General features: G+C 34.9%; 1 protein-coding gene across 1 annotated transcript; it reads left to right on the top strand.

Annotated features, from left to right (window-relative positions):
• Positions 1-10,868: 10,868 nt before the first annotated feature.
• LOC116160623 lies at positions 10,869-14,324 on the top strand. Its single transcript, XM_031473869.1, has 7 exons — positions 10,869-11,066; positions 11,119-11,313; positions 11,363-11,452; positions 11,503-11,625; positions 11,676-11,717; positions 11,764-11,984; positions 14,099-14,324. Exons 2-7 carry the CDS (start codon positions 11,292-11,294, stop codon positions 14,273-14,275), a joined length of 675 nt encoding a protein of 224 aa, XP_031329729.1. The 5' UTR covers positions 10,869-11,066; positions 11,119-11,291; the 3' UTR covers positions 14,276-14,324.
• The last annotated feature ends 2,813 nt before the right edge of the window (positions 14,325-17,137 follow it).

The following is a 17,137-nucleotide window of genomic DNA, read 5'->3' as shown; positions in this document are numbered from 1 at the left end:
ATTTGTATGGAGCAGATGTTATCACCTCAAGTAGTGGAAATAGTAAAACAGTTGGCAACTGGCACAACAAAATTGCATACTTATAAGTTGAGAGGGGAAATTTACCTATCTTCTAATTTTGAATTTCGAAAAACCACTTTAATTAATAATACTATCCGTGTGGAGTGCGCGATGAACGCCGTAAATGTTTTGCAATATTTTCTAGGAGATGATTTCCACAGTACTTGCACAACAAATATATGCGATAGTAAATAATAATAATAATAATAATAATAATTTTATTCGTCCCTTGAACTTGATCGTTGTGGGATAAGTCATTACAATAAAAATACAGTCAGTAAACACAAATAACAAAAGAAATAGAGCATACAAATTCGAATTAGTTTATAATCTGTCATCAAAATATTCCTTAAGGGAATAATAACTTTTTTCAATTAGCATCTTTGTCACCGAGTTTTTAAAATGTGAAGCTGATAAAATGTTTTTAATGTTTCTAGGCAATTTATTGTACACTTTTATAGGCATGATATAACAATTTTTTGCCGACAAGGTGTATTTATGGGCCGGTATCGGTAGATGGTCGTCCCGCCGTAGATCGTATTTGTCCTGCCTATCGGTGGAGAGGTAAATTTTATGTTTACGGACATAGATCGCGCACTGCAAAATATATACCGAGGGCACTGTAAGTACGTGCAAGTCCTTGAACAATTGTCTGCATGGGTAGCCGTAAGGTTTGTAACAAATTATCCGTAGCATTCTCTTTTGTATAATGAGGATGCTGTTAAGTTTCGAGCTATTACCCCAAAGTACCACACCATAAGACACTATAGAGTGTACGTGGGCATAATAATAATTAAGCAATATTTTAAGAGTAACAGAATGACGGAGGCGCCATAGCACATAACATTTTTTTGACAAAATATTGCACAAGTAGTCAATATGCGAGTGCCACGTGAGATTGCAATCAATAAATATACCCAAAAACTTCATGGTTTGATGTTGGCGAATACATTTATTGTCAAGTCTGACTAAAAGACTGTAATTAGGCACTTGGGTGGAAAAAGTCACTAGGTTAGTTTTTTCACTGTTTAATATAAGTCCATTTCGGTGACAATAATCCGCCATTTTTAACGCGCACCTGTTTGCACCTTCAGTTGACGCTTGTACCGTATCAGCTGTAATTAACGCTGAAGTGTCGTCCGCAAATAGAGTCAGAAGTTCAATGTTATTGTTGAAAGAGTCTATTAAATTATTTAAAAAAATGACAAAAAGTAAAGGCCCTAGAGTACTTCCTTGAGGAACACCAATACACACTTCTTTCCGTGACGAGTTGTACTTACTACCTTCCGCCGCTATAGAGACAATTTGTGATCGTCCGGTTAAATAAGAAACTATCCATTGGTAAGCAATACCCCGGACTCCGTAGTGTTGTAGTTTATGTAAAAGGAGTTTTTGATCTACTACATCAAATGCTTTAGAATAATCAAAAAAAAGTCCAGTGACTTTTTTCCCTAATTCGAGATTTCGGAAGATACAGCGTACAGATGAAAGGACTGCATCTTGGGTGGATAATCCTCTTCGGAAACCAAATTGATGCGGATACAGGATCTTGTGGCGTAGTAAGAAGTTCATTAATCGTGCATAAAACGCTTTCTCAAGAATTTTTGAGAAAGCAGATAGCAAAGATATGGGTCGGTAATTTCCAAATTCGTTTGAGGCGCCTTTTTTGTGTACCGGAATCACAATTGCAGTTTTTAGTACTTTTGGAAATGTTCCATCTGCAAAAGATGTATTTATTAGGTGACACAGCACGGGTGTAATATCGCTAGTGATGTGCTTCAAAATAGCACAAGGAATTCCATCACTTCCTGCAGAATACTTATTGGTGATTGACCTAATAATATTCTCAGTTTCTAATTCATCGATGGGTTTTAAGAATAAGGTGTATTTACAGTTGGTGCCGATAGCGATGTTGGAAGTTGTAGGGTTTGTGGTTCTAGACAGCTCTTCTACTGAGGAAATAAAAAGGGTATTGAAATTCTCCGCGATGGCCGCATATCCAACTAAAGTGTTGTTTGTGGCATCTCGGAATTCTTTCGGATATTCACTATGCTTAGAAGGGCATTTGGTTTCCTGCGAGATTATTTTCCACGCGCATTTGGACTTCACTGGAGCGTTCTCGTAGATAGAGTCGTGATATTCTTTCTTTGCAGATTCAATTTGTTCCTTGTGGTGTTTGTAGAGTAAGTTGTATTTTATTTTTAAGTTTGCGTCACCGCTACGTTTGCATATAAGAGAGATTTCACGCAGAAGGGAGCCTCTATTTATGATGTCCCTAGTGATCCAAGGTTTAGTTTTACATGCTGTCGTTGCCTTCTTGTACACGCTTTCAATCGGAAATGCCTTGTCCAAATAATATTGGAATTTCTCTAGAAAATTGGAAAATTTGTCATCCAAGGTATGCTGGGCGAATACAGAGTCCCATTTTTCGCTTGCAAACAACTCTTTAAAATGCGCTATATTAGTGTCTTTCCTAAAGTTTCTTTTTGTGTACGTCATGGTACTTGGATATAGGTTTATATGGTTTGGTAAAGTGACATCGATAACTTGCGCAAAGTGATCAGATAGGTAACAGCCAACAGTTTGAGAAGCAATTTGAGTCATATCATGATTTGTAATGATATTATCAATCAATGTCCTAGAGGGGCCCTGCAAACGTGAGCATTCTCGAAAGCATGGATGCAGTCCAAATGAAGAGAAGGTGTTTATGAAGTCGTCGGCTTGAGCGTTCTTTTCTAATAAATTGATGTTGAAATCCCCACAAATAAAGGTTAGTGCATTTTTATTTACAAAATAATGTGAAAGTTTTTCGAGCTGATTTATAAACAACCTGACGTCATTACAAGGTGGTCGATATAAGCTAAATAAAAGTAATGATAGATTATCATTTACCAGTTTTACACCGGTCACCTCAAACGACATTTCGTTGATAATAGGAACATTTATCGGTGTAACGGTACACTTATAGTCATTACGCACTAACACTACGGTCCCGCCGCCGCGACGGTCGCTTCGACAAAAGGAATTAATGGTGTTATAGTTTAAGATTTTTAAACATTCAATTTCTTCCGCACTGAGCCACGTCTCGGTTAAACAAACTACCTCAGGGTTTTTTACAGAAATTAAGAACACCTCTAACATGTCTATTTTGCGTTTTAAGCTACGCACATTTAGGTTGAGTATTTTCAGTCCGTTCCTCAACTTCTTGGGAATTTTTGGCGAAAATTTTGCCTCGAAAAAACTGTTTGACTAATGCTCCCATCGGCCAGATGCTAGGATTCGTAGCTGCATCGTAGTTGTGTTCACTGACTAAAACTCTAAAAGAAGAGTAGCTAAAGCTAAAGAATGTGATGTTACACATCAAACATTATGTTCTAAAACAATACCAATAAATATTAATATTATTAAAAAAAATGGATTCAAAGATCTTATCCAGTCTGCAGAAGACTGCTTAATGTTCAATAAATGCAATTTTACAACAGAATTGTCTAATATTTTGTTTATTGATACGTGTGATTGCGGTACAACTTCTTTATTAGACATTCCCCTATCTGTAAAGTTTAAATATTCTTCTAGTTCTTATTTGTTACGATCAGCAATAAATTTTATTCCACCAATTGGAAAAATAGACGATTTCGATAAACGAATTGGTCACTATACATGCCTAAGTCGCAGAGTGGATGGAACTTGGGAAGTATATAATGACTTAGAAAAAAAGAAATTAACAGTTTCATCGAACACCATTATTCTACCTCATTTATTAATATATTCGATTTAAGACTTGAAGGTTCTATAAAATTACATCTATTTTTTTTTTATTTAGAGTTACGTATGCTATAATTTAAGTTTTATCATAATGATTTATTTAGTTTTTATACTTAGTAGGACATTATGTATTATAGAAAAAATAAGATTTCCAATTTATTGTATGTGTTATAGTAAATATAAATAAAATTTTAAACATATGTCATTATTGAATTTGAAAAAATGTTAGAACGTGCCTAATAAACTTTTTTCTACACAATCAAACACAAACAAAGCACAAACGATTGACATAAACATGTTTGGTTTGTGCTTTTAAAATGGCGTGAAGTTGGGACGGAAACACGGTACCTCATAACTGAAAAAAGGTAAAACGTGCCAACAAGTTTTTTTCGTGCACAATCAAGCACAAACAAAGTCCAAACGATTGACACATTAAAATTCGTTTGTGCTTCCAAAACGGCATGAAGTTGGCACGGAAACACGGAACCCCATATCTAAAAAATGGGCAGACGTGCCAAAAAACTTTTTTGTGCACAAACAAAGCACAAACGATTGACACAATAAAATTTGTTTGTGCTTCCAAAGTGGCGTGAAGTTGGCACGGAAACACGGTACCCCATATCTAAAAAATGGGCAGACGTGCCAAAAAACTTTTTTGTGCACAATCAAGCACAAACAAAGCACAAACGATTGACACAATAAAATTTGTTTGTGCTTCCAAAGTGGCGTGAAGTTGGCACGGAAACACGGTACCCCATATCTAAAAAATGAGCAGACGTGCCAAAAACTTTTTAGTGCACAATCAAGCACAAACAAAGCACAAACGATTGACACAATAAAATTCGTTTGTGCTTCCAAAATGGCGTGAAGTTGGCACGGAAATACGGTACCCCATATCTAAAAAATGGGCAGACGTACCAAAAAACTTTTGTGTGCACAGTCAAGCACAAACAAGGCACAAACGATTGACATAATTAAGTTCGTTTGTGCTTCCAAAATGGCGTGAAGTTGGCACGGAAACAAGGTACCTCATATCTAAAAAATGGTGGGACGTGCCAAAAAACTTTTTCGTGCACAATCACGCACAAACAAAGCACAAACGATTGGCACAAAAAAAATTGTTTGTGCTTCCAATGTCGTGCTAACTTCACGCACCTGCTGCTTGGCTTTGTTAAAAGTTTTAGCGCTAATTATCCATGTCGCATTTGCATGTGTAGCAAAAATGATATTTCTTCAGATGTGAAAGACAACCCTAAAAAATATCGGAATATACAAAGCTATAATAAAGACTTTTTAATTAAGGACACTAATGATCGAATCAAGCTAACCGGAATTAGGGAAAATTCAATTTTTAATACTCTTAGTTCGTTTCATGTTATTTCTAACACTACTGCAGATATAATGCATGATGTGTTTGAAGGCGCCTGCCATTACGATGTGTGCCAAATTTTGTTTAATTTAATTGAAACCGATAAGATCTTTTCCCTAGAAGCACTGAATAATCGAAAACCAGTATTTAATTATGGCGAAACTGAATTGGGGAATATGTCACCACCAATTAAAGCAACTCATCTTACAGATAAGAAGCTGCACATGTCAGCAAGGGAAATGTGGAGTTTTTGCCATCATTTACCAATGATCATAGGTGATTTGGTTCCGATTAATAATAAATACTGGAAACTTTTGCTTTTGCTCATTGAAATTATGGACATTCTATTAATGAACGAGTTTACTGAACCCCTTTTACAAAAACTTACTGTCAAGATTGCCGAACACCACAGTTACTACATTAAACTATTTGGAAAAACGTTAAAACCAAAATTTCATTTCATGACCCACTATCCCTACATAATAAGACAAGTAGGGCCTTTGAAATATATATGGTGCTTTAGGTTTGAATCGAAACACAGGGATATCAAATTGTATACAAACACTACCAATTCAAGAATCAACATTGTTTATTCAGTAGCTGTCAAATGTGGCCTTAAGTTTTGCAATAGACTGCTCCTGAACTTCGGCTTAAAAGATGATCTAAATGTTATCGACGCCAAAGAGACAGTAAACTTAAAAACGTTAATGTACAATTTACCTCAAGAACTGAGTAAAATCGATTTGGACTTGGGAAGCGATGTATTCTTATTGCAAGAAGCAGTTTTTAGAGGTATCAAATATAAGAGAAACTATTTTTTACTTTGTAAAAGTAATAGTGCCTGGGAAATCCGTGATATTGTTGTTACAAAAAGTAAGAAAATGTACTTTATTTGTTTAAAGTATAAGTTGTCGAAACTTAATAAACATTTTCTGTCATTTCAAGTGCTTGAAAAAACTGATACTTTCAATGTACTGCCACCAAATCAATTTTATACCAATCCAGTTCACGTGTGCATGTTACCAGACGGTAGGAATTTTATCCGTCCAAAGTATTATTAGAAAAATGATTATGAAACATCGTTTTTTGTATTGTTTATAAGTATTTTCTTAAGTATTACTTCCATTTAAGTTTTTTAATATGCAGTTTTGAAATGTAATTTAGTTGCGTTAATAGAATTGTATTTTTTTTTTGTATTTTTATATTTGTTATTAAAAAGGATCTAAATAGTGGAATGGTATTTTAGTTATCACCAGGATGCCTGAAACCCTATCAAAGTCGAGGGCTCGATAGCAGCTACTTATTAAAATAGTACACCTACCTAAACATCGGTATTTTTATCAATTACCATACAATAGTAACAATAACTATTTCAGCGGTAAAATGTAATGGTAGCCTAAGAAGTAGTTATTTTGAACTACACATTTTTTCGAGTTAGTCAACAATTACATTGTTAATTTACAACTTCAGTGGTTGGCAACCAATATATTTGGTTGCTTGCCATTTTATAGTAACGAAGTAAAATTAAACAACTTTAAAATGTAAACGGACAACTATGCTAGTAATTTAAACATTATTTAGTATTATTTAGTTGCTAAATTACTGTTTCTACCCAGATAGCACAAAACCTCCTCGGGACGTCCGTTTCCGAACTTGTGTTGGTCCGAACGTCCTGTACCTAAATGCGCCCTCCTGGGGATGTCCATATTACGACCAATACGGGAAAATGTTGTCAAAAATTACTAGTGCGATCTTAGATAGTAGATTTGTAAAATACATTCATCATAAGAGAAAAACATGTGAAAACTACGCCACAGGAAATTTTTTAAATTTAGGTACCGCATTGCCCTCTAGTGGCAACTGGCAATCGAGCGTACTACGGAGTTGTATGAGTAACCACTAACCTCCAAATCCGCGATTGCCAATTGGCGCCTTTAATCTTTATTCATTAATTATTTCTGGCGCCATTACTCGTAATTACTGTCGTGAGTCGTCAAGTCAAGATTAGATTGAGTTTTCGTCAAACCATTATTAGATTTGGGAGGGTAAGTTACCTATTTTCTTATTTTTACGTATTTAGAAAATTAGGTTAGTTTTGTAACACTGCATAATGGCCTTTGTAAAAAAATATTATATGCGTGCAAAGAGATGTAAGACGAATCATTCTGCAAATTCTCCACCCTTGGCTGCACCGAAGGAATTCCCGAATTTAGAAAATGGTAGGTGCGGTGTTAACGATATTGGTAACGATGATGTGCTACATGAACGGAGCGAAATTTTTGAAGAACATATTACCACGATTTCAACAAATGCACTTGAAAGAGATAACTTCGACCCAATTATACAAGAGAATGTGTACGAAAATGTAACGGAATATGCTAATACAACTTCGATGAATCTCTCAACGGCAAATGATGCAAGTATTGACATACGTCAATTTCTTTCGAACTGGTCCATTCAACATCACATTTCGCACATTTCCCTTAATGATTTGCTTAAATACTTCAAGTCGTACTTTCCGCATTTACCTACTGACGCTCGTACTTTATTAAAAACCTGTCGCAGTGTTGAAACTCAACCAGTATTTCCCGGTCATTACTTCCATTTTGGAATTAAGTCTTGTATACAGGGTGTTTTTTTGGGAGCTTTAGTTAAAAGTTTCTGGGAAAGTAAAATAGGTAGGATTTTGAAAATTTGTACTTAGGTGTTACTCTGAAGGCCGAATCGATGTATAATATTTTCAAAATGGCCGCACTTCCGGAAACACCGGAAGTAGATAGTAACTTCGTTATTTTAAATGGCAACCCCTATTTTTTATTGCATTTTTGGATTCTACGTGAAATTTCAGTTTTTGAAAATATTTTACATCGATTCGGCCTTCAGAGTAACTCCTAAGTACAAATTTTCAAAAACCTACGTATTTTACTTTCCCAGAAACGTTTAATTTAATGGGAATAAGTCAGAAACTGTTAAAGATAGCTATAGGAGCATGTATTGTCAAAATATGCCCATTTCGATTCTCTATCTCATGGAATAGTAAGAACATGGTCATTCCATTAAAAAAAACTGAGTTTTTAGTCTTTGAAGTTTCATAAATTTGGATATCCATAGGGGCGGTCGTACGCAACTTAACTTTTTTTTAAGTGCAGTAAAAGAAAGCCCTATTCATTCTCTATGCACTGATAAAAATAGGTTGCCATGACTACAACCGTTTGCAAGTAATCAATTATCAAGGTACCATCTGCATCCGCCATTTTTTTTCTTAAAGTCAGAATAACTTAAAAACCATAAATGGTAGATATCGACATATGGGTATCAAAAGAAGTGAAATTTCACGTAGAATCCAAAAAAGCAATAAAAAAATAGGGGTTGCCATTTAAAATAACGAAGTTACTATCTACTTCCGGTGTTTCCGGAAGTGCGGCCATTTTGAAAATATTTTACATCGATTCGGCCTTCAGAGTAACTCCTAAGTACAAATTTTCAAAAACCTACCTATTTTACTTTCCCAGAAACTTTTAACTAAAGCTCCCAAAAAAACACCCTGTAGAAAAATTATATGTAAAAAACTTTGGCATTTATAAAAACAAAAATTGCATTGAACTGGATATTAACATTGATGGCTTGCCTTTATCGAAAAGCAGCAGTAGTCAAGTGTACCCGATGTTGTGCAAACTTAAAGGAACTGCTGATGTTGATATGATTGGCATATATCACGGATATGATAAACCGAAGGAAGCTAATGATTTCTTAGAACCATTTATTTTAGATCTTAGGTATTTTATTGAGCATGGTATTGAACTATTAGGTCGAATGTATGTGGTTAAACTGAATTCTGTTATCTGTGATGCTCCTGCCAAATCCTTTGTTACCTATACGAAAGGCCATTCAGGATATGCATCCTGCACAAAATGTGAAATAGAGGGCGATTACATTGCAAATAGGATCTGCTTTGTCGAAACTAGAAACATCAAGTTACGATCAGATGCAGATTTTAGAGCAAAAGTTCAAGAAGGTCATCATATTGGAACGTCAATTTTGGAACAAGTGCCTGGTATAAATATGGTTGATAGTTTTCCATTAGATTATATGCACTTGGTGTGCCTAGGGGTCGTTAAGAAATTATTGGTCTTATTATGGTGCTGTGGTAAACCTGCTACTAAGCTTTCATATCACACTATTTGTACAATATCCGATGATCTAGTGTACCAATCAATGCATTTTCCGATGGAATTTAACCGGAAACCAAGAAGTCTGAATGAGGTGAAACGGTGGAAAGCAACTGAATTTCGTAGTTTTTTATATTACACTGGTCCAGTTGTTTTAAAAGGTAAAATTAGTGAAGATAGGTACATTCATTTTTTAACGTTACACACTGCCATCACTTTATTGTCTAATAAAAAATACTTGAATCATATCAATTACGCCAGAGAACTTTTAATGTACTTTGTGAAAACTTTTAAGATTCTATATGGAGAAGAATATATTTCACATAATATCCACAACTTGATACACCTGTCAGATGATGTTAAAAGATTTGGCCCTTTACATGCATTTAGTGCGTTTCCTTTTGAAAATTACTTACAATCGATCTTAAAAACTCTACGTAAGCAAGACAAACCACTAGCACAAATTATAAAAAGACATAGCGAAAAATTAACTTCCGATTTTCCATCAACTTTTTTAATGGAACAAAATTTTCCTGTCTTTGAGCAAGAACATTATAATGGACCTGTTATGAATCTGACTATCGCAAAGCAATTTAAAAGAATTGTTTATAAAGACTTTATTTTGCAAATTAAAGAACCTAACAACTGTTGCTCACTATCAAATGGCGGTATTCTACTAATTGAGAATATTGTTCTAACAGAAAGAAATATCTATAAAATCTTTGCTAGAAAATTTATGTTACAAGAAGATTTTTACAGTGATCCTTGTTCTTCTTCAGTGATTCACATGTAGTATCTGAGTTGGGGTGTCTTGAGATATGTGATGTAAAAGAAATTACTGGGAAGAATATAAAACTGCCCTATAAAAATAAATTTGTTGTATTTCCAATGCTTCATGCGGTGTAATAGACCTCCTGTAAAGTTGCATTACATTATGCAATTATCATGCAATGTAAGGTTTTATGCCAATTTTTCTATCACTGCTTTGCATAAGGTATGATCAACAAAAAAGTGACTCGAGTAGGCCCTGTAAGAGGAGTATAGACGTATCGGTCATGTGTAATATTAGTTCATTTTTAATGTCATCTTTTAACGCGAAATGTCAATTAATATTAGACGTGACCTAAAATTTCCACGGCCTTCTCGGAAACCAAATTTAGTTGATCATACTTTACGGCTTCACATTTTTTTTAGTAAAATTCCTCAGAAAGTTTAAAACAGTGTGCTGGTACTGATACTTCACTATGAGCTAAGAAAACCAAAATTACATCAGCATTAAAACTTTATTTTCATCTTACGTTTAACTTGCAATGCATAACAATCGCGTAATGTAGCGTGGCATTTACATATACTAGTATATTTAAACATTTTGTAATATACTTTGATTTAAGTAGCTTTAAATAAATGTGTTTAAATGTATTGTTAATATTTATATGCACACTCAAAAGGTGTTACTTACTAAGTGTTTTATTTCATTGAAATTTTGTGGATTGGCATGGAGATGGGAGATACTACGTGGACTGTAGGTCAGTTTCTTGAAAACCAAAGTGTGGAAGCCGTTCCCACTTCATGGATACAAGGGGAGTATTGTCATTGGCCACCCTACACACAAGACAGAGTGTGTAATGCTATAAAAAAATGTGAAGGACTAAATACTTGTTGGCCTCGACATTCCGTAAAAATTTTTCTAAATGCAACGTGTGGTAAGACCTATACACCTCACTTTTAAGAAAATAATATGTTCCTTTTTCTCAGATCAATATGGAACTGCACGACAGAAAGCCAAACTAGCAGAAGTGACCAGTGATCTAAACTCTGGAAATGAATCACAAGAGAAAAGAAAGAGGAAGCGTATACAAAGATTAGTCTCCAGTTCATCCGATGATTCAACTACAAAAAAAAAATCCAAACTACCACCACGTCCAAAAATGACATTGTCACTATCACCAGGTATAAAACACGTACTGGAACTATGAATAAGTCACAAAACCAGTTTTAGGATATCAGTCACATAATACTGATCAGTCTGTTGATGACTGTGAAATGCAACAACCATCAAAACTACCATGTAGTTTATCACATTCAAATGGTAGGTATGACAAACAATCCAGAAATGCAGGCTATTTAACTCTATTTTAGGTGATGAACCACGAAATATCACACAATCTTGTAAGAAACGGAGCAGCGGTTTTGGGAAAACTCCGACTTCAGGCGATTTTTATGTAAATACAGCCACTACATCATATGATGAAGTTATACATGGTAGGTGCTCCAATAGCATTGTAAGACCCACTATACTTAACGTGTTGCAGATTCACCCAAAGATGACGGAAGAGGCTGCTGTTTACAACGTGGTATTCTGTATAAGTAATTTAATTCGAAATTAACTTTTACTTTTAGAACACAGTTTATTAAGCGAAATCAAAACCCAAAATCATATGATTCGCTGTATGCTGGCTGATGTTCTTAAGGAACTGCGTGATCTCAAGAAACCAGAACGGGACTCCACAATCGCCCAATCCATTTTTGTAAAATATAATATTGAATTTCCAATTGCAAACGATGAGGATTTGAATTCCTTTGAAGAAGAAGTAAAAATAGAGGAGCACTTTATTGAGGCAGTACGAGAAACACTATACAGGGTGTTTTTTTGGGAGCTTTAGTTAAACGTTTCTGGGAAAGTAAAATACGTAGGTTTTTGAAAATTTGTACTTAGGAGTTACTCTGAAGGCCGAATCGATGTAAAATATTTTCAAAATGGCCGCACTTCCGGAAACATCGGAAGTAGATAGTAACTTCGTTATTTTAAATGGCAACCTCTATTTTTTATTGCATTTTTGGATTCTACGTGAAATTTCAGTTCTTTTGATACCCATGTGTCGATATCTGCCATTTATGGTTTTTAAGTTATTTTGACTTTAAGAAAAAAAATGGCGGATGCGGAAAAAGGTTATAGTCATGGCAACCCATTTTTATCAGTGCATAGAGAATGAATAGGGCTTTCTTTTAGTGTACTTAAAAAAAAGTTAAGTTGCGCACAACCGCACCTATGGAGATCCAAATTTAAGAAACTTCAAAGTCTATAAACTCAGTTTTTTTTAATGGAATGACCATGTTCTTAATATTGCATGAGATAGAGAATCGAAATTGGCATATTTTGATATTACATGTTCCTATAGCTATCTTTAACAGTTTCTGATTTATTCCCATTTCATTGAATTGTTCTCGGAATTGATGCCATTTTTTTCGCATTTTCTTTTTAGTAGTTGGCCATGATTTTATAACAATCGAATTTTAAACAAATCAAGGAATGGATTCTTTAATACCACTGATTCTAGTTCTAGTCTAAATCATTCATTAATAAATAAATCATTTATTAAGGATATAGGACAGAAAATTTTTGAAAAATCTAAACAGAGTCGTTCAACTGAATTTCTTAAACAACGTATAAGTCTGGAAATTAAGAGAGGTAATGCGATATCTGTTCTAGCAACAATTCCATACCAAAAATGTTTCAACGAAGTTTTTTATATTTTGCATTGAATTTATTTTGTTAATCTTGCATTTTCAATTCAATTAATTTTCTTAAATATTCTCTTGTAGAGCTTTGTATCACTTGTGTTTCAACGGTTTGTTTTTTTTTTAGGGGTACAAAATTTCCAAAATTAATACAATTTCGTTCTAGTTTTCGAATGAATGTACGGAAAGCACGCGCCGCGATTCTGCCCATTTCACCATAAATAACAATTAAATTTCAAAATAGATGAAACCACTGCGAGTCATTTTTCGATTTTTGAAAAACTTATGTTAACCTATAACAGTGGGTGATGGATTAGTGTCACTAGATTTGTTTAAAATTCAATTGTTATAGAATCATGGCCGACTACTAAAAAGAAAATCCGAAAAAAAATAGTGTCAATTCAATAAAATGGGAATAAGTCAGAAACTGTTAAAGATAGCTATCGGAACATGTATTGTCAAAATATGCCCATTTCGATTCTTTATCTCATACAATAGTAAGGAAATGGTCATTCCATTAAAAAAGCTGAGTTTTTAGTCTTTGAAGTTTCATAAATTTGGATATCCATAGGGGCGGTCGTACGCAACTTAACTTTTTTTTAAGTGCACTAAAAGAAAGCCCTATTCATTCTCTATGCACTGATAAAAATAGGTTGCCATGACTACAACCGTTTTCAAGTAATCAATTATCAAGGTACCATCTGCATCCGCCATTTTTTTTTCTTAAAGTCAAAATAACTTAAAAACCATAAATGGTAGATATCGACATATGGGTATCAAAAGAAGTGAAATTTCACGTAGAATCCAAAAATGCAATAAAAAATAGGGGTTGCCATTTAAAATAACGAAGTTACTATCTATTTCCAGTGTTTCCGGAAGTGCGGCCATTTTGAAAATATTTTACATCGATTCGGCCTTCAGAGTAACTCCTAAGTACAAATTTTCAAAAACCTACCTGTTTTACTTTCTCAGAAACTTTTAACTAAAGCTCCCAAAAAAACACCCTGTATTTATTCCTCCAATGTTTCATCTCACGTAAATTAGGAAATTTGTACATGTCTGTATAGTTTACTATCTCTTCTCTATCTTTAATAACGTTATCATTCTATATTAGAATATTTATTAGAATAGAATTTTTAGAATGTATGCAGATAGTCCCAATTTTCATTGTCTGCACACCAGTCATAACTAGTATAAATTTTATTTTTCACTTCAGGTGAATGAACTGGCAAAGTTCGGGGGTGCAAACCCTTATAATTTTATTAAAAGAACAACATCAATGTTGATGAAAGACACATTACTTGTGAGCTACAGTTGGCTGGGGCGAAAAGGCAAAAGGCCATTCTATCAATTAAACATCGCAAAGTTGTTGATCCGCAAGTATTTGATATAATTGTAATTAGGTACCAACTAACGTTTCATTTTTATTGTTTATAGAAGCTGCCAACAAATGCCTAAACTGCACCCAAAAAGATGTTGAAAGTGCCATTCAAAGCTACATCAAACGAAGTAGCGAGAGAATAACTGCAAAAGAAAACAAAAAAAAATTGAAATGTAAATATATATGTATTTGATAAATACAATTATGTTATTATGATTAATTATTACTATTATTATAAAAAAGAGCACACGGCAAGCATATTTTTCAGTACGTCCTTGGAATGTAGTTCAGACCTCCCAAAGAAGTCGGGGAAGTCATCCCCCGGACTTCTGGTTTAGTAACATTTGGTGTCTCTGGTATATCCTTAGGACATCCCAGGACCGGAAATGGATGTTCTTGGGACTTCCGAATGTCCTGTTGCGAACGTTTTTAAGATGTCTTTAGTATCTACTTGTGCTATCTGGGTATATGGTCAATTTTACCAGAAACATTGATAGGAGCAAAATTATAGTCTCGTTTTGGTTAATTCTACATAGTTTTTTCTCTGAGTGTATGATTACAAAATACCAATGTGGTTACAATCACAGAATACGGCCTTCACAGAATAGAAACAGCAATATTACAAATGTGTATTCTGTTCATGTATCTCCAAGGACATCCGAGAATGGACATGGTTCTGCTTTAGAGTTAATTCAAACAATAACAACTGAAGGGCAGTCAAATTTAAAAACTCGTTCCAACGGTAAGGACACCACTACTGATAGAGGTATGTTGAACATTGGAAAATTTTTTCTAATATAATCCTTAATTTAGAGCTATTAGTAAAAATAGTTCACAATGTTCAGAATGTGATCATGGCCATTTTGAATAGTATCAACGAAAGAATTGCAAATATGGAAAATAAGTGGCCAAGGAACCATCAGCCAGAAGAACGGGAAACTATTCTTTAAAAGTATAACTTTCCAATAAATACAAGTGAATGTCTTAATGAAGTAGAAAATTTTCTCAAGGGTACTGCAGAATTTCATAAAGCGGTGAGCTCAATGTTTTGTTGTTATTTTAACGCAGTTTATGTTATCGAGTTAGAAGAATTAGCAAGATTAGGAAGTACAGATCCATACAATTTTGTTGCGAGGTTGTTAGAAAAACTCGTTACAAACAAATTTGCAACAACATTTAGCTACTATGGTCGCAAAAAAAGAGGCCATTTCAAAAATTAAAATCTAATAATTGGTAAGTGGGCTCTGCAATTTACTAAATGGACTAATTTTGTAGAATCTGGGCTATCAGCTTTTCCGAAAGCCCAACAAATTATTTTTGAAAAATCAATTGCGAAGTGGTTAAGAAGAGCAAACGAAAGAAAGGATAAAGTTTAATTTGATTATAACCTACATACTATTATTGCAGCAAAATATTAATCTCGTAACACCTTAGTATTTATTTATTTCCTTGGAATAATTGCAGTAAACCGTACGTTAACGCACGTACCATAGTAGTCCATTTTTGTAGCATGTGTACATCCATTGTACATCCTTTGAGGACGTCCATTGGATCTTTCACATGGATGTTCTATGGATATCCTTCTGCAGAGGCACCTCTAAATAGCATTATGCGGGTCACTCTGTAATTGGGCGCATGCCTGTTGAGGGCCCAAAACAAGAGAGGGATAATAAAATAAAAATAAAAAAAAATAAAGATATCCATTCTTGTGCCAATTGTACATCCATTGTACATCCATTGAACGTCAAAGTACACAATCTGTACGTCCAGTGGATGTTTAATTTTACGAAAATGTATGTACTTTGTACTTCCATTGTACGTTTGGGTGTTACAAGGGATGGTTGACGTAGACACGAAGGCACTAGAATATGGTATAGTTACGAAGGATAATGTAAACAAAGGAACTTACGTGCTGTTTCGAAGTCCATTAACAACGAAGGCGATGTTGCAATGGCGAAGATTGCTCTGTTCTACGATTTTGTCGATTTTGTTACAACGAAATCTTCATGATGTGCGGTGCTGACGTTCTGCTTGTTAACAATAACGATGTTGCGAACTGCACGGAGACATCTTGATTTGTTGTGGATCGACCGAGATCTATACGCGAACGACGAAAGCTAATCGGCCATTGATGAACGGCGAATTCTCAACGTTGCGTTGTTGAGTCGATTGCTTCTTGGCGAAGAATGGGACGAATTCTGCGCGACGACTGCATATATTGCGCTTCTGCGGCTCATGCGCGCACACGTAGGAATATATACAGGCAAGGCAAAAAGGGTTATGTACAGGGAAGGAAAAAAAAAAGGAAAAAGGCCAACGTGTTTCATTCCTCCGGCACCCCTGACTACAGGGATACCGGAGGCGGGCTGCTCAGGGCTTCCTGGCCCTCTTCAGCCAGAGAACGGGATTGTAAGGATGGGTAAAGTTAGGGATGGGAACGGAAGGAACGGAGTTAGGGTGCTGAGGGGGAGAGTACTGCTCCAGCATTTGCCTCGTAGATTTCAACATAATGCTAGCATTATGCGAAGCTACGTATGTCTGAGGAAAACCCCCTGACAAAACCCCAGACAGAGCAGTCGGCAGCGGGATTCGAACCCACAACCTCCCGAATAGCATCGGTGAGCGCGACCACTGCGCCACGTGCCTCGGTTATGTACAGGGTATTTTCACCCTTTAACGTCCACGAAATTTTTTGAAGGATATTTATATTTTGATGCATGGACATCGTCTATAAGCTCAAATTGAATCAAAAGTCAAATTTAACTCATCCGGAAATTGATAATAGTGATAGTATGTATGTACGACTACCAAGAGTAATATTGTAACAGAATTTATTATTGTCGGAAAACAGAATGAAAATTAAGAATGATAATT

The sequence above is a fragment of the Photinus pyralis genome, unplaced genomic scaffold (assembly GCF_008802855.1).
Source record: "Photinus pyralis isolate 1611_PpyrPB1 unplaced genomic scaffold, Ppyr1.3 Ppyr1.4_LG1, whole genome shotgun sequence".
NCBI lineage: Eukaryota > Metazoa > Arthropoda > Insecta > Coleoptera > Lampyridae > Photinus > Photinus pyralis.
Note: the sequence above shows the minus strand (reverse complement) of the source record. Positions and strands in the feature narration are given on the sequence as shown.

Coding starts and splice junctions, on each gene's coding strand:
- LOC116160623 (XM_031473869.1), top strand. CDS start 11,292: ATGACATTGTCACTATCACCAG. Junction 11,314..11,362: donor GACATTGTCACTATCACCAG/GTATAAAACACG, acceptor AACCAGTTTTAG/GATATCAGTCACATAATACT. Junction 11,718..11,763: donor AGGCTGCTGTTTACAACGTG/GTATTCTGTATA, acceptor TTTTACTTTTAG/AACACAGTTTATTAAGCGAA.